The sequence below is a fragment of the Chiroxiphia lanceolata genome, chromosome 20 (genome assembly GCF_009829145.1).
Source record: "Chiroxiphia lanceolata isolate bChiLan1 chromosome 20, bChiLan1.pri, whole genome shotgun sequence".
Classification (NCBI taxonomy): Eukaryota; Metazoa; Chordata; class Aves; order Passeriformes; family Pipridae; genus Chiroxiphia; species Chiroxiphia lanceolata.
In genome coordinates this window covers 5,517,397-5,544,098 of record NC_045656.1, presented here as the reverse complement: position 1 = coordinate 5,544,098, position 26,702 = coordinate 5,517,397, and the positions used below count along the sequence as shown (strand labels likewise).

Genomic DNA, 26,702 nt, shown 5'->3' with positions numbered 1-26,702 from the left:
GTGGCAGAGTCTGAGGGCCAGAACTGGAAAGCCCTGCCCTGTGCAAAGCCTGTCTGTGCTCTGCAGATCAACACCTCTTCTGCACCCAAGGACTCCACAGCTACACTGAGGTGACACAGAAATGCCCAGTGGAAAGGGCTGGGTAAATACTTACAGTAACCTGACTAATATCAACGTGACAGCTTGGAAATGTTAATGACATCATGGATTTCAGGAATCCTCAAGGAATATCTTGAATAAAAGATGCTGATTTACTGGCAGGACTGACACAACAGGCACTACTGATCCCACATTATTCCTGGACAAGATGCTCATACGGGCAAATGGGAGCCACAGAAACAACTGTTCCACCCACGGACCCCAGCGTGGGTTTGGCAAACTGGAAGTCACCCAACAGTGACTTCTGGCAGCCAAAACCTACCTGCCCTAAATCCTAACTGGATATTGCACTCGGAGCATCTGCCAGAGCAAAGGGAGAAGGAGTTTCATCAAGGGTGGAGACACAAGATCAAAGAGTCTATCCCGGACTTGCAAACACATCCACCCACATGGCAATCATCACCTTGGGAAGGGGGACTGTTTTATCTCCTTTCTTGAGCTGCTCTAAGAGAGGCCAGAAGAAATACAATAAATATTGGCAGGGAGCTGCTTGCCATGTTCTGTGAGCAAAGCAGTGCCAGCACTCCCTCATGCTCTGCTGGACTGCTTTTTAAACTTTATTTATTTATTTGTCCAGTATGAAGCTGTGGATGCCATTATTCTCTTCATTGAATTTAAAGAGAAGGGTGACATTCATTTCATCACCTGTTCATTCACACATTCTATACAACATCATGAGCTCTGTATAAATTTGCAAGCATGATTTAATTCTGGAGGCAATACCAGTGATGTCAGTTTTCCTCCCCTACACAGCTGAAGACAGGGTTCCTAATGCAGGCCTGGATTCTTATGCTTTCCATCTTCATTAAAAAAAGTGTTTGAACTCAGGTTCTCACTATATGTGCAGTATTACTGCCATAACCTTGCTAGCTGGAGTATCAGAGATCACTGCCTACACACAGCAGTTATTTGGATTTTATCAAAGGGTAGGCTGTGGCTGCAGAGGGAAACTGTGGTTTGTGTTTGAATATAAAACTTCCCTTAATTTTCCTAAGGGTACAAACAACAAGGGAGTAGAACAAGCAAAAGGAACATCTTGGAATCAGTGAGCTTTCAGCTCTGTATAATAAAGCTCTGGAGGACCGGGTCTGGCTTCTTTTCCTGACCACTCAGGAATTCAGCAGCTGGAATGCAGTAGCACCAATGAGACACTTAAGGGATCAAAAGGAACTGAGCTCCCAGAAGCAGCTGATTTTACTCCCACATGAGGAGAAGCCACAGGAACAAGTACTTCTGCTCCTGAGAGGCCTTTAACCGCTGGAACAGCAGGGCTGATGACCCTTGAGGCTCCTGCAGATGGAGCAGGGTGCCAAAAAGGGAGGGAGATGCAAGACAGCAGCTTCCAGTGGTGTTTGCTCATCAGCCTCAAGAGCTGCCTCACACCTCCTAATTTAGAGAAGACTCTGCTCACCACAATGAGCTGCTTTTCCATCAACTCCCTGAGCCATCGAGCTCCTCTTTCCACCTCATTCATCAACAGACCATCCTCCTTGCTACCTCCTTACTGCCTTCAGAACCTGCTGTGATCAACTAGAGATGTTCCACAACACCACCTGTCCAGCCTGGCATCCACTGTGTGGCCCCACAACAGCAAAGCCACGTTCATTGGTAAGACACAACTTTCAAGGCAACACACCCAGGCTGGGATTAATTACACTGTTCCCAGAAAAAGGCAGTGTGGCTTTAAAATATTTGTGTATCGATAATGCACTTTTAAAAGTACTATTTTCATTATTAATCCATGCAAAATCAATCGGATCTCACTTTCATGAACACTGTTCTGAAATGGCTGAAGTATTTCATGAGTTAACCACCTTGGTGCCTCATTAGTGGCACTGGACAGTTGCTCATTGTTACAATTTACTACTTTTTTTTTTTTCCAGTAAACCTGCACTGATAAGAAATCCCTTGCTAAAATTAGTTTCACTAATAACCTAGTTTGGTCAAAAATTAGTTTTTACTTGATAACAGAGCTATACAATAATCTGCTCAAAAGCCATTTATGCATGAAGCATTATTTTTATCAGCCTGTGTCCCAGGCACAGAGACCTGAATTATGATAAATGGGAGCAACCATATGTTGGGACAGCTGGAAAAGTCAGCAAATGAGCCATTCACAGGAAGGACAAGGGAAGGAGCTGCCAGTCTGAGCACAACATGGTGTCTCAAGCACTACAGAGCATGAGAAAAGGAAGAGATGGGACCAGCCCTGGCTGTCAGTCCCAAAGTATGTACATGTCACTTGCTGGATATAACAACTGGATTGAGCACATGACATTTTTATGTAGGGATGGAATAAAACATGTATATGAGTAAAGGCAGTAGTTCACCTGTGCCCAAGGTGACAGCATGCACACCCTGAAAAAAATGAGCAATTAAACATCAGCACTGTATCACAGCTAGAAACAGGGGTATGCAGGGGGGAGAGACACAGACATTCGCAGTTGGAAGGAGGAGACATTTTTCCATTTTGTTCTGTGCCTTCCAAATGTCTGCAGACATCTCCCATCTCTAACCACCCAAGCATACAACAGCAATAATCCTTACAAAGACAAATGCACGATTGCTCACCAGTCTGATCAGCAACTTTGATGTTGAGTCTAAAGCCTTCTGGGTGAGAACGTGCCCAGCTGTGCAGGCAGAGTGTCCAGCTCAGTCCTCACTGAGCACAGTCACCACGGGGTGTCCAGGGTTCCTGTGGCTCCTTGGTGAGGATTCTGTGCATCCAGGAGTGCCTGTGCTGCCGGGCACATCAGGGCTGCCCTGGAACAGCCCCCACACGCTCACGTCCACCGGCTGCTTCCGACGGCCAGACACCGGCACTCCATGTCCGTGTGCCGGCTACACCTTCCCTGCTGGATGCACAGAGTGCCAGGCTGGAAGTGCAGCCTGTGCCCTCCAGTAATAATCCATCCTCAGACCCCCTTCAACACCTCAGAGACGCCTCCAGCAGACTCTGGGGGTCGGGAATCTCGGCAGACCCAGCAGCTCCCAAGGCGTGGAGCCAGGAGCCGGCTCCAGGAGCGTGGCACACAGCTGGACTGGGTGCCGTGTGCCCTCACTGGGTGCGCTGCGGCTCCGGAGCACGGGAATCTGGCTGTGCACCAGCATTTTAATGAAGGAAGTGACATCCATTTACCACGGAGCAGAAAGCAAACAGGGCAGCCCACTGGGGCAGGGAGCAGAGGGAGCAGGGAAGAGCTGGAACGGGGCCACAGCAGCTCGGGCACAGCCCCGTGCGGCTCGGTGAAACGCCTGGAATTACTGCTGAGCTGAGGGAAGCACCAATAAAACTGCCCAGTTACGTGGCACAGAGCAAACCATCCCGCACACAAAGACCCTTTCATGCTGCTGTAGCCTGGTTTACGTTGAGTAAACCATCTGCAAGGTAAGCCCTTGGAAAATTTGCTTAGATGAGAGGAAAAATAAGAGTTCTTAAGGGTTCTAAGGACATTCTGCAGCTGTATCAGTGTTTATCAACATGCTCCGAGTAATCTGCCAGCTCCCTCCCAGCAACACTTGATGCTCTGTTTGGTAGAAGATTTCCAGACAGATCTCCAGTGAAAGCACCTGAAATCCCACCAGCACAAAGCAGCTCAGCTTCAAGCACCTCTTTGAAACTAGAGAGCTGCACTTCCCACCTGACAGTCGAGAGAATGGTTCTGTAAAGCTGTGTGATCCACAGAGCAGTTCCCAGGAAGCCGATTCCAAAGGCAGAAACAGACACTCTCTCACTTGACTCCCAGCCTTGCACCTGAGCTGCAAACTCACCACTCACCTGCTTTCCCTCTTCCCCCCAGCACAGGTAACACCAAGTTTTCCCCATTTTAACGCGAGAAGCTTGGAAATCCCGTATTGTAAGGAGCTGGGTACCTGGGGTGAGTATTATTTCAATATAAACTGTTTATTTGGACCCAAACTTGCTTTTATATATTGAAAAATATTTAGATAAAAAGCTCTTCTTGCTCTTAACTGTAATTAGGTCTGGAGACATCTGCCAAAATGGAAATTCAACAGCCTCCTGCTGTGACATCCTTCCAGCAAGTTAACACAAAACAACTTGATTAATGAAATCATGTGACTGGTTTTAGAAAATTATTTGTCTTACCCAGTCTGTCTCGATTCCTTAGTCCCATGCCTCTTTCCAAGGAATGTGCTGTGACCTCAGGTAGACTTATCTCTCTTCCACTCTCCTGCTATGCTGAAAAACAATTCAAAAAGCCCCTGTGCTCTTTCCCACCAGTTTGATATTCATCAGCAAGACTAAATTAGTAAGCTGTGATATACAGCATGAGCCAAGCCAGGAAGAGAAGAAAGGAAACTCAGAAGTAAGATTCCAGAGCACTCAGTTTTATTATCATTCACACCCTTCCAGCATCTTGTGTGGGTGTATCTGTGTCTCTATCCTTTGTCCCACACTCAAAACTGGCAGTGAAAGTGGAAGCTGTCCAGGAAAACTTTAGCAAGCAGCAGTCCAGGAATCCTAGACTATCATCTACCAACTCAACCAGTCCTTTTTATTACAGAGGAAAAGGGCCATGATGGATTTGTTTCTCTATTCATTCACGTCATCACAGGTCTTCTCGGAGTTAGTTGCAGTGGGTCACTGCTGAAACTGTAATTGCAATAATTGCAATATGTAGCAATAAATTGCTCAAGGAAAACCTGGACATTTAAATAACTGTGTAGCTTCCTTAACCAGCTTCAATCCAGGAAAGCTGTCATTCCATACTCTCCACACTTCATCTCAAGACCCACCTAGAGCACTCTTCCATGACAGTCATGTGACAATAGCTGGGGGAGGTTTGCTGGGTCCATGCCCACCTGGAAGCCAGGAAGGGGCTCCAAAGGCACAGCAGAAGCTTTTCAGGGAGCCTCCTCCTCCTCTCAACGTTACAAATACCTCACTCTCTCAGCAAATTTTACAATGCCCAGAATAGAAAGTTGCCGAAAATAATTTTCTGCTGTGCTGCAGAAGACTGAGTGACTTCAGCATTTGGGTATTGCAAACAAAGAGGAGCAGATCCACAGCTTACCCAGGGACATCCTGGGAACAGCTTTGACTCACCTCAGCTTCCACCACTGTCAGGTGGCTCTAATGATACTCTTCTCCTAAATGGGGGAATGCAGGGAGCTGGAGAAATTATGTGAATTTGTGTTTTCATCACATCACTACAGTTCCCACTTGAGATGAAAGGAGATCGAGCTATTGCTGTTGAAATCCTTGGCCCCAGAGGCCTCTGATGGCAACTGCATAGGGGGGCAGTTGGAGGGAGAAGAAAGAGGTGCATTATCCCAGACACAGCTCCTCAAGCTTAAAACGAGCCTGACCCCCAACCAGCAGAGGTGGGTACACAGAAAACTGCAGTGATGTGCACAGAAACCCTTGTCCCACCTGGTGCACCAGGATTCTGAGAAGTGGAATCCTCTACAGCAGCTGTTCCTAAAATAGAGACAGTTTACAAGCACAGCCTTAAGTCTTCCATTGTTCCTCATCCAAGAGCTGAGACTGGGTTGGAGGTGGGACAGGATCAGCCAGAATTGCATGAACTGTCCCTGAAATTAGGATTACAGTTGGCACTAATGCTCTAAAGACTCCGGGCTGTTGCTGTGTCTCCAACACCCAGAACTGAGTGTTTGCTGATAAACTTCAACACCAGTTGGAAATCCCATAAATTACTTGTCATGCCAAGCTTCAGGTTTATTTTTAAAGAGTAAGCTTCTAAATCTTCCCCCTCTCAAAACTAAAATATTGTTTCAAAATTGCTCGCACGCAAAACCTACTCTTCTCCCCCCTTTATTCCAGAAGCTGTCAGTAAAAAAATCAACTTAAACCCCATGGAATTTATACAAGTGGAAAAGTGCACATGCAGTAAGACTGCATGTAGCACAGCTCTGTGCAGACTGGCAGGCAACCTCTAACCTATTTAACTGGAGCCTGAAAAAAGATAATTTTTATTTGGCTGGACTGAAACAGATCTGGATGTATGTAACTGAGGCACATCATAACAAGTACAAACACTGCAGACTCATTTCACAGCTATGCCTACTCCAAATTAACCTGAAATCAAATCCAAACTAGGTGCTGAAATAGAATAAAATGCAACTGCAGACACGTACAAAGACCAGCACACGCGTCACATCCGAAACGGTGTGGGAAGCTCTGCTCTCCCAGACTGCAGAAAATACTTCTGAATTAGTCAGGAGTTAAAAAAAGGTCCAGGATATTGAATATAAACCTGAAGACTCGTTTTGTTACTGAGACAACAAAAGATATCGCGAAAAAGAAAGTGAGTTTATTTATGGTCCAGTCACCTCATCTGTGGTGGAGTTAAAACACCCCACCCTCTTGGGAAGGAAGTTAGTACAGGTGGAACTTTGAGAGGCACTTTGAAGTTGCACTCTTAAAGCATTTCTGTAAATATTATCTCTGTGCCAATCTCCACTTAGCACTGGAGCATTTGAAATCAGAACTGCTTCCGAGCAGCCCTGGGTAAGAGCTGGAACACTGAGGGAAAGTTCAAGCCTTACCATCCCTGTCTGCCAGCAGGACCAGCACGAGCTCCTTACAGCATTCCTGGGGCAGATGTTGTGGAAATGTCCATTTCCAGCCATCCACAGTGTTTGTTTCTAGGGCTGAAGGATTCTAAATCAGTTCCTTTACCACCACCCCTGTTCGATTGCCGTGCTTCTCTCCTTCCAGCCTCAACCTCTGTGTTGGGCTTTCCTAGTCCTATTAAGGACTAGGAAACCCAAAATAAAGCAGCCTAAAATCCAGGCTTTATTCAAACCTAAGCATGAACAGGCCCAACATCCATCTGGTCCTATGTTTCTGGTTACTGAGTAGAGGGGTCACATCCCCAGGAGATTCTGCAAGAGCTCGCACAGGAGCTCACCTACATTATCAGCACCAACCACTCAAGTAAATGTACATTTGTCTCTTGGAATTAAAGCCATTATCCCCCCCAAAAAGGTAGTTCTCCTTTACTGCCATGTCTCTGTACATATATTATGGCAGAACATTCAGACTCCTTGTCAAGCCTTTTCAGCACCTGTGTGAAGTGCCAGCAGAGGCCGGACGGGGATCCTTTGATGGCACCGCTCACCTAATCCTGCTAAATCCATAGGATCAAACAGAAAGCCCTGAACATGGAATCACTGCTGGATCCAACCTGTATAAAATACATTTTCACAAAAGACTGGGAGGACAGGAGGTAATGAAAGCTTCAGACAGGTCGGGGACCTGCACCTCCTGGATCCCCTACCTTTGTCCTGGAGAGGAAATTTCCCATATATGGCCCAAGGCCCACAGGCAGCTCGGGGTCACATTTCAGTGCAGGGCTTTTGGCAAGCCCAGGCATTCAGACACCATGAGTCAGTGCTCCACAAAATCACTGGGTCTTACGAACCAATAAATCTCCTTTGGTTTGTTGGTTTTTTTCCTCGACCTTCGCTGAGCACAGACATCATCACGTTTTCATTTCGCTTCTCCGTAACTGGGAGGAGCATTTCTTTCCATTCTGGGTTTGTTTGCTTTGTAAAATGGCAGACAAGGTTTTCACATTAGACTAAACCCTGCTGTTGGGGCAGGAAGAATAAAGCCAGACCACCTATCACGGAGGTTGGGAACAGATACTGAGCTGCCTTGTGCTCTCACACAGACGTTTAACAACAAAGAACTCCGATTTTTTAAATAAAACCTCAAAACATCTTCGCCTCTGTCCTCAGAGCCCAAACAAACAACAGCTTATCTGGCATTTCAGCACGACAAAAAGTTCCCCATGACACAATCTTTTCCACCACTGACCCGATAACATCAACATGAACTTTCTTCTATTTTGAGCTCTTCTTGTCTCAGTTCAATAGTTCAGCAGAAACTGCCCCATTTTTGATTACACAAACAAAATCAGATACCAGATATTCCTATTTTTAAATAAAAAAAGACCTGAGTTTTAAGAAATCTCACTGGGTAATTATTTTCAGATTAGTAATGGGATAAGTAGTATGGGACAATGGAGGGTGAGGATTTTTGGTTTCAGTTTCTATCTGTGAGCATCTGGGCCACTTCAGTTCTCTGTGCTTCAGTTTTCCGTAAGTAAAATGCAGATAAAGCCCCACTAGGGAATGGAATCAAGTTAATATTTCATTTCTTTAAAGCAGGACTGTGTTTGTAATGGAATTAAGCACTGTCAGAGAACTACCACAGCTCACAGAAGTGAGGAACTTCTGGGAAGAAATGCTGAGAGTGAACGACCTCCTTGCACTTCTGCAGAGCATCCTAACAAGTTTACATTAGAACAAAACACATAATGTATAAAAGAAGGATGAGACAAGATGATTTTGAGGCCAAATTCACATTTCACACAAGTGCAAAAGACATGCAAGTTCAGTTTGGTTTTTGGTGGTTTGTTTTTTGTTGTTGTTGTTGGATTTGCTCAAACTTTGAACTTTCCCAGTTCACAGTGAAAAATATGCTTAACATGCAGAACAAAATATTGCTTAAAAAGCTTGGTTTTACTTAAAAAAAAGTGTTACTGAAAAATGTGGCCTTGTAAAAAAAAAAACCAAAACCCACAAAACGAATAAACAAAAAAGACAAACGTTCTTGGGACTTGAGACAAGATAAGGTCTGAGGAAGGCAGCGTGTTCTCAAACTGCTGGTTAGGGAAACATCTAGGATTTTAGATTTCAAATCTTCTGTGGATTGTAAAAATTCCCTTTTACTCACAAGTTCAGAAAGTTCAATAAATATTTATAAACTGTTTCCCCCATAATCAAGGACTAAAGCTGATCAGGCAAGTATACAATAGACAGTTATAGTTGATACCCTTTTCTTCACGTTTGCTTTTATTAGGGGAATTTTTAGGAAATTCTACCACATAACACAGATTTAATTTCAAGCCTGCATCTGTTATTCCTGCCAGAGCAATGAAAGCTTTAGCTGGTGTCATTAAGAGCCACATCCAGAAGTAAAACAGCAAGCTCAGGCCTCCAGAACAATGTCTTACCAAGTTACTTTGGCTTTGGGCAGAGCAGCACTGACAGAGAGACAAGGCCTCTTTCCAAGAACAATCATCTTACTTCCCTCAGACAAAGTGAAGCCTTTCATGAACCAGGCTGGGGTTTGGCCTACATTCCCTTGGATGAAAAGGCTTCATTATATGCAGCTGAACACATTGTCTGAAAACGTGATACAAATGGCCTTTAACGGAGCAAGAGGGGGACAAACCAAAAAACTGTGTGAGAGGTGCAGTGTGTCATCTCCAAAATACACACACTGTAAACCTTGAAAGAGGTTTTCACCCACAGACTTCAGAGATGGTATCAGCACCATTCAGGACCATCAGATAAAGCCATTTGCAGACTGAAGATGTCCCTGAAGGCAGGCACAGGCGCATAAAAAAACGCTGCGAGTATTTTGTATTTAAGGGTGTTATTTTACCATACACAAGTAGTCATTTACTGGTGCTTTGAATTCCAGCTGCACTCTCTGTGCACACCTTGTAGGCACTGCAAGTCACCCCTGAAGCCCAGCAGAGAGCTGAACAACATATTTCAATTCTTTTCAGGAATTCCTTCCTTCACTCACAATGACATTCTCGACTTCAGTACTTCCATGGCAAAAACCTGTCTGTGATTGTCTTCAAGTCAGAGAAGCAGGTAACAAGAAGTATAAACAGCAGGAATAGAGAGAAATAGTTTGTCAAAAAGGAGGCTGAGGTGCTGGGCTTTATTTTTATTAAATACCTGCTTCAGCTCCCTCTTGTTTCTCTTCTGCATAAGACACAGGATCTTATTCCTCCTACCCCAGAGCCCTTTGCACAGCGACAGCGAGCTCTGACTAAGCTGCCAAGGATCCCCTGCAACAACTGATAAGCCTTTCCATCCCAGGAACAGAAGGGATGAATTATGCAAGGTATCAGCCTCTGACTGGCAGAAACCTGTGCCCTGAGCTCCCAGAGCATGAATCACTCCCTGCATAAACACCGGCTTCGATTTCTACTTTTTTGATTATACAGTCAAAAGGGACCTTGAAACCCACACTTTATTTGGAATCCGAAAAATAAACTGTTTCCAAACTACTCTGCAATGCTTGTGCAAGGGCCTCAAGACAGGCAGGGATTTGGGCAGCTGTGCCACCAGCCACAGAAGCTGCATTTTAGAACTCTCCCTTCTCTGGAACAATTGGAACTTTCTCCAGGCCGAAGTCTGCACACAGAGCTCAGTGTTTCCCTGCAAGCACACAACAGCTTCATTATTGTTTAACTACCAAAAACCAGCTCCAACAATCTATCAAAGCTTGACATTTTATCCCTCTCTGCTGCTAGCCCACAGTCCTGGACATATATAGGATTCAATAAGAAAAGTTATTTTGTTAATCTAAACACAGAAACATTTCCCCTCTTTTAACCATTAATTCGCCATTTTTAAAACCCGTTCCTCCTCCAGATTAACAGATCCAAGTGTTTACAAAGAAATCCATTCCACCAGATGAACCAAAGCTACTTTTCAAGATATGTATAAAACAAATTCAAAAGCAATCCCATGGAGCAGGAATTCCCCAGTGCCTCAGAGCAGCAGTACCACTTGTGGTTCCAGCCCAGCCACGATTATTTTAACACCAAACTAGAGCAGAACATTAACTTGCTGCTCATCACCCTCCGTGCCCAGGAATGGCACTGCTGGGCAGTTTCCCAAATAACCATGGCTCAGGCCTAGGGAACACCGACATATCCATGGAAAGAAACTTATCAACACATGATGCAACCTCGTGGAGAGTGTCCTCAAACACAGCGCTGGGGAAATTCCTCACCTGAGCGACTCCACCAGCCCCAGGCTCGGGGTGAAGGATACGAGGGAGCCATGCACAGATGCCAGCAGTCCTTTCTCTCTGAGCAAGGTATTCTGACATCAGCAGAAAGTGGTGTCACCTCCAGTTTCAGTCTGGACTTCCACAGGTTTCTGGCTCATTTGGGGAAAAGCCAAACCAATAAAAGCTCGTGCACACACCGAGTGGTGTGGGGCCTCAGTGGTGCCACTTGTGACACTGCAATTTGAAATCATCCATGTGTAAATACACAGTATGATGCCTAAAGGAACTATCCTTCTGCAGCAGAGGTTACTATGACACAAGCTACTCCCAAAGGAGAGTATTTTGAATTTGCCTGTTTAAAATCTCGCTTAACATCAGCCTAAACGAAAAGATTCAAAGCATGTGCTGCTTAAGTGTATTCTTATAAGCACATCCCACAACCTTCTGAATTTAAATAAAAATGTGACAGCATTAATTAAATTAATATTTTAGCCTCCACTGAAATAAAATGTGGGAATTCCTATTCCAAGACTGTTTGGCAGAGGAGCCAGAGGGCATTAAGAGAAAAAAACCTGATTAATATCTTGGAGTAAAGTGAAAACCTCAAGAGCAATTAATGGGAAGAATTTGTAAATTTTACAGACACTGAGAAGAATAAACAGCATCTCAGAAAACAACAATTCTTTTTAAAGAAATTCCCTTATGGGAACATAAATTTAACAAGCCAAAAGGCCTTTCAGAAGTTAGAATGAGCCCCCTCAGTTCTGGGGAAACTGGCTGAGAAAGAAGGGGAAAACCAACACCAAATGTGAACTCTTGATCTGACAGTCACACTCTTGGTTTCTGAAGGAAAGTGATAACTTGTCAACCTTGCTGAAGACTGAATAATTGGCTTTGGAGGCACATACCATCAGGGGGTTAGAAGCCTTGGCATGCAGAGGAGTCCTGGTCCTGACATCAGCTCAGCAGTGTCGGGATTCTCCCACCTGTGAAACAGAGATGACACTTATTCCCCTGTGAAGCATTTCCATTTCCATCAGAGCCAGCTGATGGAAGTTCACACTGCTAATTTCTGGCTTCTTGTAATGACAGTTAAAGGGAAGGAAAACAGGCTTGATATGGGGAGCCACAGGCAGGTGCTATCAAGGCTAATGACTGGAATTAGGGGAGCAGGAGCCAGGCTGGGGTGAGGCCCTGGAAGTGCAGAGCACAAAGCACAGGCAAGGAACAGCAGCACAGACCTCACTGGCTGCACCACTGCCCCCAGAGTTCAATCCAGACTCAAGCAACCAGCCCAGCCCAGCCTGACAGCAACATCCAGGTAATTTAAAGCTGAGTTCCCTCAGTTTGACTGCCAGGCACCCACAGGTCCTCTTTTCCCTGCTCAGCAGCAGGTCACACACAGTTGTGTCCAAAAAAGGGACGTGAACACACACTTATCTGCATCTCATTATCCTCCTGCCTGCAACGTGTTTATTAAGCACCAAGTACTTGGTTCAAGGTACTTCCTGATTTTCTTATCTTTGGATTGTGCTCTGTGTCCCTCAGGACTGGTCAGGAGGTTTAGAGAAGAGTTGGAGGTGGGTGATCTTTAAGGTCCCTTCCAGCCCAATCCATTCAGAGATTCTATAGCTCACATACCTGTGAAAACACATTCTTTCTCTCAGGGACAGGAAAGCAGCCTAACAGTAATTAAGCACAATTTTTTCCTGCATGTATCACATGAAACCAACACACCCCAGGTGAGGAGAGCATTTTACCTGGCTAGACTTAGCCAGCTAAGCTGGTCCTGGGTCAGGACCTAGCTGCAGTCCTGGGTCAGACACAGCCTGCCCAGCTCCACTGCCCCCTCAGCAAGCCAGAGCCAGGTAGAGATACAGGAACACCAGAGCAGACCCTGGAAATCTGCTTCCACTCTTCCACCAGGCTCAAAGTCCAGAGTCCACTGGCTCAAAGTCCAAAGCACAGGTTTAATGACCCTTTATAGACAGAACTAGGAGGTCAGCTCAAATCATGCCCCAGCCCGACTGAAGAGTTTACAATCTCAGCTGTTATTAACAACAAACCGGGGTACGAAGTTGCAAGTGAAAATTACACGATTCAACAAACAAACAAGCAAACAAAACAACACAAACCCACACTGAAGTCAACCACAACAAAGAGAAAACTGAAGACCTGAAGAAAAGAAGGCAGATTTCAGTCATAAACACAACTAGTGAGCACCAAACCCCCCCAAAAATCATCTATATTATTCCTTGCAGAGTACTGCATTCATTTTAGGAGCCCAATCACATGTACCTGCCAATGAGAAAGACTGAAAGCCAGCCTACATTTCCTACCCTACAATTAAACACAATACTTAAATGATGGCTTTAAAACTAACCCAATTCAGCAAAAACTTGAGCAATTAAGCATTAAGCCATGAACAGCACTGTCAAGGCAATCAGCTTTTCATTAAAAGTTCAGTTGCTACAGCTGAGTGGATCTGCAGACACAGGGAGAGCTGGGTAACTCTGCTCCAGGATTCCCAGCACCAGAGAGAACTGCCCAGAATGGGAAACACAACAGCCCAAGGTGATTGTGTGGTTTCATTAAACCTAACTGTGCCACCAAAAGCAATTATGATTACAAAGAATGACTACAAGATCCCCCTCCCCATCCCTGTGGACACGTGTGTTAAGGAGATTCAGTATTGGATGAGTGGAAACAGGGAAATCCAAGGATCTGGAATTTGTAAGAGACATTTAAAGCTCACAGCTTTCTGCTCCACTCCTCAACTCTGGAAAAACAAGCTCACAGTGAAAAGACAAAGGGTTGAAACTCTTTGTTTATGTAATCACATATATGCCTAAATGATCATTTATCTTAAAATGTGAGCTTCAGAGTTTTGAAATGCAACCCACTACAGTGTGAACACAATGAAATGCCAACTTGTAATGCACCTGTCATTCCACATCCTGATGGCATGGAGAGCTAGCAAAGCTTTTTGCAGATCCATAAAGTGCTCTACCAATTCCATAGCCAGGTTAGAAAGAACAGAAAACTACCACAAGTCCCTCCACTGCTGTGAAACAGTTCTCCAAACCCAAGACCACGTCCCGTGCTCCCCACGGAAGGCTCGCTGCGTGTCAGAGAACAGGAAGTGAGCTCAAATGAAACAGAAATAAACTCCTTCTGCCTCACCCAACTAAACATTACCCTGGGGACAGTTTAATCAAAGAGCCATAAAACTAACCCACTCCTATCTGCCCTTAGTGTTATACCTGGCTCTACAGTACCTAAGTACACCTGGCTGTCCTTGCAGTGTCTGAAAACACAAGAAACTCTGGAGTGCAGCTCGTTATTTATCACACCATCCATCCTCAGCCTTTTTGTCAAGTCCCTGATGTGAGGAGGCTCAGACAGGACCCTGTGCATGTTCTCACTGCAGAGCTGACCTTTATTAACCTGCACTCACTGAAACACTGGTAAGAAACCGATGGGAGGGGATGAGTCAATACTTTCCCCACAGGAAACACCTTGACCTGCTTACAGGAACAAACTGCTCTGAAGGACGCTGGAGTACTTTTATTTTCTGAACTCCTTTTGCTCTCTGTGGCAAAGGAAGGGCTTGCTCAGCTTTCACTTTGCTGTACCACTCCCCAGCTTTGAGCAAAAAGTGAGCAGAGAAGAAAACAACTTGGGTCCTTGACACCAAATTACACCTTAGACATGCTAAGATGCAAAGAGACAACAATTTACACAAAGAGCTCTGCAGAAGGCTGGTGCTTAACCAGAATTCCTCAGCTCTCATAACAATTTGAGCAGAACAACCTACTAAACGCCTCTTGGTGTGCCCTTGGGAGCACAACTCAAAAAAGGGATGAGTTGCTCAATGCCACTTTTTAAACAAGAAAAAAGAGGCTGCACCAGAGTCCCACTCGCTTTCCTTAGGGAAACTCTGGAAGCGCTCCCTGTGAGGGAGCCCCTTTACCTCATCTCCCCAAAACTAAACCCAGGTGCTACAACCTTTCCCCAAAACTAAACCCATGCTGCAGCCTCTCCCTGCCCCCCCCCCCACCTGTCCAGGCTTGAGCATCCTCATTCCCCCTGCCTCATGGCCCCCCAAGTCCTGGCAGCCCCTCCTGCCCCATGTGCCCCCACACGTGCCAACAGCTCAGTCCAGAGCCATTCCCTCACCCCACAGCCCCTGGATAACCCCCAGGGGCAACTCCACTGCCTCAAGGCCCTACCCTTTGCCCTGTGCACCCTCCCTACCCTGACACCCCCAAACCCTGACAATCCTCCACTGCCCCACAGCCCCAAACCTGGCAGCCCCCCAAACCCTGGCAGCTCCTCCCAACCTTCACACACATATTCCCCCCGCCCAAACCCTGGCAGCTCCCCCAAACCTTCATACATATAACCCCCCCAAAACCCTGGCAGCTCCCCCCAAACCCTCACATACATATTCTCCCCCCAAACCCTGGCAGCTCCCCCCAAACCCTCACATACATATTCTCCCCCCAAACCCTGGCAGCTCCCCCCAAACCCTCACATACATATTCTCCCCCCAAACCCTGGCAGCTCCCCCCAAACCCTCACATACATATTCTCCCCTCAAACCCTGGCAGCTCCCCCAATCTTCATACATATAACCCCCCCCCAAACCCGGCAGCTCCCCCAAATCTTCATACATATAATCCCCCCAAAACCCTGGCAGCTCCCCCCAAACCCTCACATACATATTCCCTCCCCAGACCCTGGCAGCTCCCCCCAGCCTTCACACACGTATTCCTCTCCAGACCCTGGCAGCTCCCCCAAACCTTCATACATATAAACCCCCCCAAACCCTCACACACATATTCTCCCCCCAGACCCTCACATACATATTCCCTCCCCAAACCCTGGCAGCTCCCCCCAAACCCTCACACACATATTCCTCTCCAAACCCTGGCAGCTCCCCCAGACCCTCACATACATATTCCCTCCCCAGACCTTGGCAGCCCCCCCAAACCCTCACACACCTACACACACGCTGGCAGCCCCCTCACAGCCCCACTACCCCCCACACCCCCAGACCTTGGCAGCCTCCCCAAAACCCAACCCCCAGATCATGGCAGTCCTCTCAAAGCCTCACACAAACACAAACACGCACACACATACACACACCCCCCCCCCAAACCTGACAGCCCCTCAGTGCCCCACATACCCCCCCCCCCCCCCCATCCAAGCCCCGGCAGCCCCCTCAAACCGCCTCACCTGCCTCCCGCAGAGCCGCGTCCCCGGAAGGCGGCGGGCCGGGGCCGGGCCGGACCAGGCCGGGCGTGGGGCAGACAGTTCCGATCCCAATCCCAATCCCGATCCCGGTGCCGGTCCCTGCGCTCGGCGGCGGCGGCGCTATGGCAACTGCCCGCGGGGCCGGGCGGGCGGAGCGGCCACCATGGGCCGGGCGGGGCAGCACCGCCCCTGGCGGCCCGGAGGACTCGGCGGCGCCCCCTGCCGGCCGGGAGGACAGCGCGCGGTGCGGCGGCTCCGGGGGCCGCGTGTTCGAGACCCGGGAGGGGCCGGTGGGAAAAGGAGGGGACACTGCGGGGATCTCCTGTGTTTCGGGGGTGTCCTTGCGGCGCGCACGGGGCTTGACTGCGTTGCACGGGAAGTGGATGTATACCGACAGATCACAGAATCAGTCGGGTAGGAAAAGGCCATCAAGTCCAATCTATGATCCAACACTACCTTGTCAACCTGAACATGGCACCGAGTGCCACGTCTGTCCTTAAACAAAAAAGTGACTCCATCACCTCCCTGGGCAGCCCATCCCAATGTCTTATTACGCTTCCTGAGAAGAAATTCCTCCTAATGTCCAACCTGCACCTCCCCTGTCGCAGGCTGAGACCATGTCCTCTCATCCTGGGGATACACCCATACAGAGACTGCCAGATAAACACAGACATGTATACAGACACAAATATGCACACAGTACATATAAACACACATTTACATGCGTGTTTTATACATATCAAAGGCAAATAAGCCCTTAGTGCCAAAAGGCATCCCTGCTGCTAGGGGTGAGAGGTGCCCTGTCTGCCCTGGATGGGTTTCATTGCCCTGCTCTGAGCCTTTCCAGTGCTTCTCCAGCTGTTTTAAGCAAGGGGAAGAGGCAGGAAGTGGGGACATCCCGAGCTCTGCCTTACAGGGCTGCAGAAGTGCCTGTCTGAACATGGAGGAGAAAGCCTGAATTAGGATACTGAGGTCAGGAACTCTTTTTGGCCTAATTTTACTATGTAAATTTAGGGCAAATGAGCTTGAGTAAGAAGTCAGGTTTTTCCAGATCGGGTAATAGATTGCCATAACCTGAGCCCTTCTGGTGTCCCCACACCAAGCAATAACCAGCACCCACAGCAGCAACGCAGCCAGAAATTCAGGACATCCCTGTGACCTCGGCAGCACAGGGAGAGGAGGAGCTGCCACACGAAACTCAGCCAGGCCTCATCTCTCACTGTCCTCCCCCACCTATCCAGCTGTTTCCCAAGAGGGCATAAAACTCCCACAGCTGCAATTAGCTGATTGCCAAGGAGAGAAAATCCCCCCTGGTCATGACTATGCCTAGGAAAGCTGGGATGAGAAGCTTTGGAGGAGCCCAGACTTCACATCCTCATCTTTCCAGACAGGCTGGCCATGCCCCTGTTGAATCACCACCCCGTGACTCCCCAGTGACTGAGTGCAAGAGCAGACTTTCTTCTGTCATGTCTCAGGGGTCACAGGGAAGATGCACACTGGGCACATGGCTGGTCTCATGCTGAGCCTGGTGAGGGTTCAAAGTAGGTTGTTCCTCTTCTCATCCCCCTGCTAGTTACGGGAAAGAAACATCCAGAAAGTCCTCTTCATTCAAATACAACCCAAGCCCTCTTCATTCAAATACAACCCAAGAGGTTTCTATTTGGCTCTTCTCTGCTTCACACTCCCCACCCTGAGAGCTTTGCTTCCCCTAAATAACCACAGACAGAGAGATAAAATAGTAGCACAGAGTTTTGGTTGATATTTGCACGCACCAGCTCTTTATTCACAGCTCCAAGAGATGCACCAAGCTAAATTTCTGCTTGTAAGGACCAGCCACATCAGCACAGGAAAACCGTCCTCCAGCCAGGCTGCAATCCCTGGGGCCAAACCTCCCCTCCTGGGCTTGGAAAGCCCAGAAACACAAATAAATACGCGACTTTAAAAAGTTTTCAGTAAAAATTATGTATTTAATGGCTCAGCTCATGTTGCTTTGGCACGTTCCCCTGCTCAGCAGGACCTGCTGGGATCGTGGCCTTTCCCACGGCCGTGCACACGGAGCTGCAGTGGCTGGGTGGCCACGATGGAGGAGGTGGGACCTGCCCCCTAAACCACAGCCCTGGGAGCACCAAGAGCTGAGTTTCACAGAAAACACAACTCTTGACAGATGTTTCAAACAAAAATCCACGCTGAGACCTGGTGCTGCCTCTTGGGAAACCAAAATGTGTGTTCACATATCTCTTTCAGCTGCCCCTTCCCCACAGCAGCTATTTGCTCAGGAATACAGGGCTCTACACTGTTAATGTCTACTCTGGAGACACAAATTCTGGCTAAATCAAACTCCTCTTTGCCCAGTACAGCCCTAGAAGGCTCCAGGAGCTGTGCTGCTGTGTTACTAGTTTAATGAGCATGCCTTGAGTTAGTTCCAGCCCCCAAATTCAACATCAGCAGCCTTGAAGTACAACCATGGCTCAGCTCACCTGCAGGGAGGTCTCTTATTATGCAGAGGATGAGGGTGTCTGAGACATCTGGGATCACATCTCAGCCTCCTGTCTCCTCCCCAGCACCACATAACTGCCCAGGAGGTTGCCCAGAGCAGACAAGAGCAGCTGGAAAGCGCTGGAGAGGAAGGAGAGGTTATTTCAAACATCACCACATGCAACTGAAGAGGTCCTGGAGCATCAGGCAGGGCCAGCTGGTGTCAGCCAGGACTCATCAGCACCAGCTGATCCAGACCAGAACTTCCATCAGTTATCAGCAAGTCTTTATGCAGCACAGCATTGCCCCAAAAACACCAGCAGCTCCCTACAAGGCCTGGTGTTACTCTGGGGAGAAGGTCAGAGCAAGCACTCGATTATGTCCCTGCTCATCAGCAGCCTCTCCCATCCCAGTCTGTCCCACTCCAGCCTGTCCCAGCCCAGTCCTGCTGAGGACTAACCCTCAACATTTTAATTAAGTTCCTAGCAGTCACCTTTAATTGAATTCCAGCTCTCAACAACCACAGTGTGCAACAGCTTTTTCCTTTTATTTCTGAACCAAGACCACTGTGAGCTGCCCAAGGACGATCAGAGCTCCAGGTCCAGAGGGCAGCGAGTCGTGGGGGGAACAAAACCACCACAGGGAGTCATGGGTTTGTGCAGGGACAAGCCAGCTGGTCCCCAGCCAACACCTGAGGACAGGGCTGGCTCTGCAGGGTGAAGACAAGCCTGCAGCAGAGGACAGGAGCTGGCTGTTGTGCTGCCCACACGGCCCAGCCACTGCAGGCAGCGCCTGCTGAGCAGGGAGATCTCTGGGGAACCCCATGCTCAGTTTCTTCCCCAGGCAGAAGAACAAGAGGTTCCTCACATTGGTCCAGGGCTGTAGGACCCCCAGAGTCAGTCTGTAAAACCTTCAGTGTGCTTGCCTGCTTTTGTGCAGCTCTCTTGGACCTTGACGTTTGCTTTTCCATCACATCAGAGCCCCTGCGTGGGTGTCACAGGGCTCGGCTCTGGCATATCATCATTTCCAATGTCCAGCTCCACCTGTAACCCTGTTGGCTGCAAGGAGAAACAGAGAGAAGCTTAACCTCACACTGCTGGGACTCTACATCACTCCACCACCTGCCCCAGAGCCAGAAATCCCCACTTATATCCCCCTGAGGATTTCTTTCTGCTGGTGCCCCTGTTTTAACTCGGTCTGATGAACCCAGAGATACAAATAGACAATGCAATTTAGCAAAGAAAGAACACATTGCTCTGAGGCATCCCCAGACACACCATTATTTAGCACATCCAGGATGGATTTTGCTGCCCAGCACACCACCACATCCAAACCCATTTGGATCAGGCAGCAGAGGAGGCTTGGAGCTGGGAGGCTTAGGCAATGCTGCCTGTACATAGGCAGGGGTCAAGCCTATGTACAGGCAGTTCATAGGCTGCAGGTGTAGGAGCCATTTCCATGGGACCCACACACCATCAGGAGAGCGAGACAAGCATGAGGAACACAGTGACCTGCACTGGAAGTGGTGCCACTCATTTAACCTGCCTACAAATACAAGCTCAGGCTGTTGGGACGCTCCTCTCTTCCACGGTGTACAGGCAGGCTGCAGGAGCTCCTCTCCCACCACCATGGCTCACCCAGTGAGGCTGGATCCTGCCTGACCCTCTGCTCCAAAGTCAGGGCCGAGTCCCACAGCTGCTCCTCCATTCCCAGCCCAGGGAGCCTCACCTGTCGGGGTGACTTCACCAGGGCAGCCACGCGTCGTGTCATGCCTTTGTCCCAGGAGGCTCCTTTGCTCTCCAGCAGCACCCGAGTGCTGGGCACGAAGCTCCAGGAGCGGCCAAGGGCTGGCTTCAGAGAGCCAGTGCTGCTGTCCCTTGTCACCTGGTTGGTCACCTGCAGCACAAACAGGCTTATCAGTGCCCGGGAAAAGCAGTGCCACTCGGTGCAATGAAACACTGGAGATCACGGCCAGTCTGAGCCTTCCTTCTTGGCACAGCTGTGCCATCCCCTCTAAGCACAGCCCAGACAACTGGCCCTGACAGGTACTCGGGTAGGAGCTTGCTTGGATCTGCAAGCTGCATCACTCCTGGTGCTGAAGCCACCCAGAGGGTTTAACTTGGAGCCTCCAGGTGTCCTTCAAGGCACCTCCTTGTTACTTTATCAGAACGAAGGGCAGGACTTTCTTGGTGCCTTCCAGTGCCAGGCTCAGCAGACCACTACTCTCTGTTGTGGCCTTCCCAGTTCAGATACATTAATTGTGGTCCCAGTAACCTGTCTGGCTGCATTGGCAAATGCAATTGCTTGGCCAAGAGCTGGGGAAACTGGAGCAGGGCCCCTTCCAGTCCCCAGCTCCCTTAGGATGATGCAATGCCCTGTAGCTCCTCCAAGGTAGTTAAGAGGTTACCCAGGAGGCTGACCAGCCCCTTAAATGAACGGTGTTATATCAAAAATAAACACAAACAACCTTTCAATCTCTGCTCAAAGCCATGTTGGCTGAGCACAGCAATACCAGGAGGCAGCAAACCAGCCCTGGTCTTGCTCCACAGTCACTGAAATAAGATATCTGTGGGCTGCAGAGACACAGGGCTACGTCAGGGAGCAGAGCACTGTGGGGTACAAACCTCTTGCTCCTGCTTAGCTGGGAGTTGGGTGCCCTCTCCCAGGGGCTCCAAAGCCTCTCCATGGCTCAGGGCACACACCAACACACGAAGGACAAAGCACAGCAACACTCACCACAACAGCAAGGCTGAACTCCCTGGCCAGTGTCTTCAGCTCCCTGGACAGCTGCATCATGATGGCCAGACCTGGAGGAGGACAAAGCAGTTGGGTGTTTGGGGATCGACCCACAGAGTGCATCCTGGAGGCAGGTGACATCTAGATTTGCATGAGCACTGGATTTAGTGGCAGTGCTGGTGTTCATTGACATCTTCACCAGACCAATCCCTCTCCTTTTCTATCTTAGAAGCCCCAAGGCAAAAAAAACCCTACAAAAGCACCAGGAGCTCAGACAAAACTGGCCAGGTTGATTTAGCAGGTACAGGACCCATCTCTCCAGCTCACAGCTTCATTTCCTACACTTGTGGCTGTGAGGGGAATCCCTGTGATAGCACTAGTTGCCATCCAGGTGTGCAAGTCCCTCTGGAAGGTGTTTGAGGGGCCTCCTTGGCATCCTCACTTCTGATTTAAAGTCCCTTCTGGCAGAAGGAGCCTCTGGGGAGCTCCGCAAACTGTGCCAGCAACTGTGATGTATCTGTGACACTGCAAGTAGGGGTTTTAACATACGGACAAACAGTTCAGTGCCTCTCCTGTACCCTGGACAGGTTTCAAACCACTGCCACGATCCATGGCCACAACCAGCTTGAATGTTTGCTGACAGCACTGCCAGCTGACTCCCTCTTTATCCAGTCCCAAAGATGGGAGCAGTCACATCCCCATCCAACCTGTCCCAGCCCCAGCTCCAGGCACAGCACACCTGGGAGGAAGATGCTCTTCAGGACAAGCAGAGAGCTCTGCAGCCTCCTGGCACACCCTAAGGACACAGCTCACCCTCTGACTGCCTGCCACCCAGCAGTGGGTAAATCACAGCCGACACCGAGTCGATCACCACGATCTTGAGAGGCCCCGTGGAGCTCATGACCTGAAAACAGGGACCATGTGCAATGTGCAGTCACAAATCCAGCAGTCTGGGAGGTTGTGAGCTGCAACAGAGGCTCAAATGCACCCAGGACGAGGTGATCTGGAGTCACTTGCCAGGCACACCCTGCAGCCCTCCCTGCAGCTCTGGGGAGGGGAGAGGGGCCCAGACCCCCCCTCGTACCTGCTGGGAGAGGTGATCCCGCAGCTCCTGCAAGGCGCTCAGCATTTCATAGACATCGAACACACGGACCACCTGGATCCGCTGCAGAGCCTCCAGCTGTGGCACAGAGTGGCATCACCCACGGCCTCACCCCCTCCAGGACTTGCCATATTCCCTCTGCCCCAGCTGCCACCAGCTCTTTGCATTCACACCACGACACAGAGCCCTTATTCTTCCACATTTGCCTCCACCCCACGAACACCATTGTCCCTGTTCCACCGATGGAAGAAGTAACCTGGATTGAGCTCAGGGAGCAAAAGTATGTGCAACTACAGCAAGTCCTCCCCTTCTCCCAAGGTAAACAACAAAGAGCAGTGTCTGTCCTGAGCACGGCACCCACTGGGCCGTGGGAGGAAGAGTCTGGACCCAAAAAAGCCCATGAGGACAAAGGCAGAGCTGGGCAGACAAACCGTCCCTGGGGGTTGTCTGCAGGCAAGAGCAAAGGCAGTTTTAATGCAAACAGAGGGACCACCTCCAGGGGAACTTGCCTGCTCTTCCTCATCCTCTGTCTGTGCTTGCAGCATCTGGTAGAGACGGGAGGCAATGAAACCCCCTGTGGAGTCGAGAAACAGGACGTCCTGCTTGAGGCCAAGAGACACACTGGCTGCAATGCCCAGACACACCTGGAGGGACAGAGACATGTCAGCCAGGCATCATCTTCACCCCACCTGTCCTCTCCCCGCTCCTCCATCCCACTCACCTGTGTCTTCCCACTGCCCGGTGCTCCCATGAGCTCCGTCACTTCCCCCGTGTACAGCCCAGAGTCCAGCAGCTGGTCCAGGCTACGGGTTGAACACAAGGTGGGATTATCAACACCCCTTCAGCCAGAATGGCAGGGGCATCAGGAAGCAGCAGTGCCCAGACACTTGTCCCTAGAGTCCCCTTCCCAAACGTAGACAAGCCCCTGGGCACGGCATGGACACCACCAACCCTGCTGAGGGCATCACCACACTGAAACTCGAAGTCTGTGCTGGCAACCAGGGCCTTGTGCAGCAAGTCCAGCCCTGGGCAGATGGGTGATGTACCCACCTTGGGCTCCCAGTGGGCAGGATGGCCGTGGAGCTCTTGAGCTCCTCGTACAGGTCTGCTCCGTTGGCAGGGAAGGCAGAGAACTGGGCCAGGAGCACACGTCTCACTGCAACCAGCGCCTGGGGGGCAGAGAGGTGTCTGGAAACAGGACTGAGCAAGTCCAGGGCCAGCACCTGCTGCAGAAGCTTACCCCAGACAAGGCCATCCAAGCCATGAGGGGATCAGCTCTGAGATCCCTGATTAATGTACCAGGACTTAGGAGTCCTCTTTACCTTGTAAGACAGGGAACACTTCTGGGCAACGTCCTCCAGGTCCGACGACACAAAGTCCACCACTGCAAACAACACGAGGGACAAGAGGTTGGAAGCCAAACCTGGTCAGACCACGAACACTGGAAGTGTCTGTGTCCTCTGCCAACACTGCAAGTGGAGGAGCAGGATATCCCACATTTGAGTTTTTTCTCTGAGATGGCCCCATCACCCATCACACAACAAATTATTTCTTGTAAAACAGATCAGGGAGAGCAGCTGGTAAAAATTCTCACTGTTTTGCTCAAGAGCTGCCCAGCACCACCTTTTGCTTCCCCTCTAAGGGCAGGAGGTGCCCAGGGTGCAGCGTGGGAGGAACTTGCGCTTTTGTCAGAGGGAAAACTGCACAAATCCTCCCAAAATACCTTTGAAAAGCCATAATAGATCAACCCTCAAAAAGCTTTTGCAGAGATCTCTACTTTGTCCTTACACTCTCCTGAATTATTCACCCAGGGGGACCCAGAAGACATTCAGAAAGGAGGACATGGAGGGATATTCCACCAACAGCACCCTTCCAGGACGTGGGATGATGTGGGCACACCGAATGTGCAGGGGATGATGTCCCCCAACCCGAGGCCCCGATGCCACCCCGTTACCCGTCCTGACGCCATTCGCCCTGAGCAGCTGGATCATCTCTTCGGTGAGACCAGGGCAGAGCCCAGCCCGCAGGACCACCATGTCCACAGCCAGGGGGGCGGGAGAGACCTGCGGAGGAGAGTGGATTTCACGGAATCATTAAGGTTGGAAAGACATCCAAGATTATCAAGTCCAACACTGAGCCATGTCCTGCCCTGGATGGTGCCTGCCCCTGGAGCTGGGGAGAAGCCGCCCAGGCTGTGTCTGGGACGCGTGGGTGTTTAGGGTCCTTTTAGGGTCAAGTATCCCCAAATCTCGCACGGGAGCATCGCCGCGGCTGAGCCAGCGGCTCCTGCTCGGGGAGGGCACAGTGGGCGGGGGGAGCCCCATCCCCGAACAGGGGTATCCTCCCCATCGCCATCCCCATCCCTCTCCAGCAGAGCCCCTCGATGAGTGTCCCAGCCCACCCTCCCGCCCCGCGCACCCCAAAGCTCCGCAGCGAGGTATCCCTGCCCCGCCCGCTCCCTTCCTGCTTCCTGCCGCCGGCGGAAGGGCCGGGACGGCTCCTGTGCCCGCTCCTGTGCCCGCTCCCACCTCTCCCAGCCCGCTCGGGGTTCCCTCACCCGGCTCCTCCGCCTGGCTCAGCAGAGCCCGGGGTCCTACAGTCAAATCATCCCGGGATCCTGGGATTTTCCGAGGGCTGGGTCTGGCCGGGCTCACCAGCCAGTGATGCAGGGTGGAAAATGAAGGAGCGCGGAGGGCGGGGGGTCTTCACAGCCCCGCAGGTATGGGGAGCCTTCCCTGGCTGCCCGGGGCTTGAATTTCTCCCAGAAAAGCCTTTTTTTCTTTTTCTTTTCTTTTTTTTTTTTTAATTATTATTATTTTTTCTTTCCCAGCCGAGGCCTGAAGAGGGCTCCCGGCACTCACTGCTGAGCCTGCCCTGCTCACCCTGCACTCTCAGCTCTGCCCTGAGCATGAGCGGCATCAAACAACATTTGATTTTGTGACTCAGTTTACCTGCAGTACCTGCTGTGCTGCTGCTTCTGACAATGAATTATTATTCTGGCTGACGTGAGAAAGGCTGTGCTGTATCCCAGGAGTACTGAAATGAAGCCAGACAAGCCTTCCCTGGTACCTAAAGCCACATGGGAATGGGTTTCTGGTGTGTTGATCCATGTGAATCCTAGAAAAGCCACTGGACTGAGTCTATCCAAGGCAGGTATGGCCTCTTGCACCTTCCACAGCTGCTGCCCTTGTGCCTTGGATATACCCCTGAAGTGGTGAAGGTGTATGAGCTGCCCTTGATGCAGTGCCTGCAGCTGCAGTGCAGGTGATGTGCTGCGAAGGGATTTCCAAATTCCTTTGGAATCGCCTCCTGCCTGGATTCCAGGGGCCAAGCAGTGTTGCTGGTGCCAGGTGAATAAAATAGGAGACCTGGCAGGGCAGTCCTGTGCCAATTCTTGCTGTGTAAGAGCCACAAACCACAACACAGATCACATAATTAAAGACAATGATATTTTTCCTCTTGGCAGTGTCTCTGTGATGAGCCCATGCTCTCCCCATCCTTCTGCCAGTTCCCCCATTTGATTTACCATTGGAATGCTGGTGAGGACACTCGGGAAGGCAAGGCCTGCGTTTTGGGGGAGATAAGTCCCAAAGCAGAATTCCTGATTGAATGTGACCCCTGGGAAACAGGATGTGTTGAAAGGCTCAGCTCTTCTGGAGCTCAGTGCTGCTCTGGCTACTGGTGTCACTCAAATTGAGCCCTGAGCCACTCATCACAGCAGTGAGCCAGTATGTTCCAGTACAGTGTGTGTTCCAGTCAGGCTGCTGAAAAAGGGGAGGTGGCAGTGGATGAGATTTCCAGTGGGATGGGCTCCCAAAGGCCCTGTGAGAAGGCAGCACTGGGTGTCAGTCAGCTTTCCATCCCAGGGAATTCTGGAAGGTGCTGGGTGCTGCTGCAGCTGCTGGCGTGGGGCCGCTTGTCCCCGAGGCTCAGCTGTCTCATACTTCCCTAAATAGAAAGGGAAGAGGGTCTGAGCACTGTGAGGGGGGTCAGCCATCCCAGGCGGGGGCTTTTTTGGCATGAAACCCCCGTGTTCCTGCCCCCCACACCCTGTGCAGCTCTGCAGGCAGAGGGAAGCTGGGATTTGCCCTGGCAGGTGGGAGAGGATCCCCTCTTGCTGCAGAGAGGTGCTGCCCACGTGCAGGCAGGTGCCCCCCC

General features: G+C 49.9%; 2 protein-coding genes across 7 annotated transcripts in view; both read right to left on the bottom strand.

The window, feature by feature from the left end:
* RFFL (ring finger and FYVE like domain containing E3 ubiquitin protein ligase) overlaps positions 1-11,167 on the bottom strand; it is a 24,314-nt gene extending 13,147 nt beyond the window's left edge. The window contains exon 1 of one of the 2 annotated variants that reach the window (XM_032707889.1): positions 10,973-11,167. In XM_032707889.1, the coding sequence (XP_032563780.1) occupies positions 10,973-11,024 (52 nt within the window). In that variant the 5' untranslated portion in view covers positions 11,025-11,167. Of the gene's footprint in view, positions 1-2,730; positions 3,192-10,972 lie in introns of those variants that run through there. The other variant, XM_032707890.1, reaches the window with a different exon arrangement.
* RAD51D (RAD51 paralog D) lies at positions 4,321-26,579 on the bottom strand. Of its 5 annotated transcripts, none has more exons than XR_004360520.1 (15): positions 25,496-26,579; positions 24,499-24,607; positions 23,867-23,928; positions 23,595-23,713; positions 23,266-23,347; positions 23,054-23,188; positions 22,527-22,622; positions 22,256-22,346; positions 21,443-21,513; positions 20,435-20,602; positions 19,632-19,764; positions 18,709-18,847; positions 11,881-11,958; positions 5,228-5,271; positions 4,321-4,355 (listed from the first exon to the last, which is right to left on the bottom strand). XR_004360520.1 is itself a non-coding variant. In XM_032707887.1 (11 exons), exons 1-11 carry the CDS (start codon positions 25,652-25,654, stop codon positions 19,681-19,683), a joined length of 1,176 nt encoding a protein of 391 aa, XP_032563778.1. In that variant the 5' UTR covers positions 25,655-26,578; the 3' UTR covers positions 19,232-19,680. The 5 variants fall into 5 exon arrangements, 2 of the variants coding, with proteins under 2 accessions (XP_032563778.1, XP_032563779.1); XR_004360519.1 differs by having other exon boundaries at positions 4,322-4,360; XR_004360521.1 differs by lacking the exons at positions 4,321-4,355; positions 5,228-5,271; positions 11,881-11,958 and adding an exon at positions 17,631-17,800.
* Between the last annotated feature and the right edge of the window lie 123 nt (positions 26,580-26,702).

What these genes read in the sequence shown, in the direction of transcription:
- RAD51D (XM_032707887.1), bottom strand. Translation starts at nt 25,654, where the DNA reads ATGGATCAACACACCAGAAACCCATTCCCATGTGGCTTTAGGTACCAG. An exon ending in AGTGTTCCCTGTCTTACAAG is followed by an intron (nt 23,714 to 23,866) that starts GTAAAGAGGACT and finishes TCTGCCCCCCAG; the next exon opens with GCGCTGGTTGCAGTGAGACG. An exon ending in TGGTGAAGTCACCCCGACAG is followed by an intron (nt 19,765 to 20,434) that starts GTGAGGCTCCCT and finishes TTCTCCTTGCAG; the next exon opens with CCAACAGGGTTACAGGTGGA.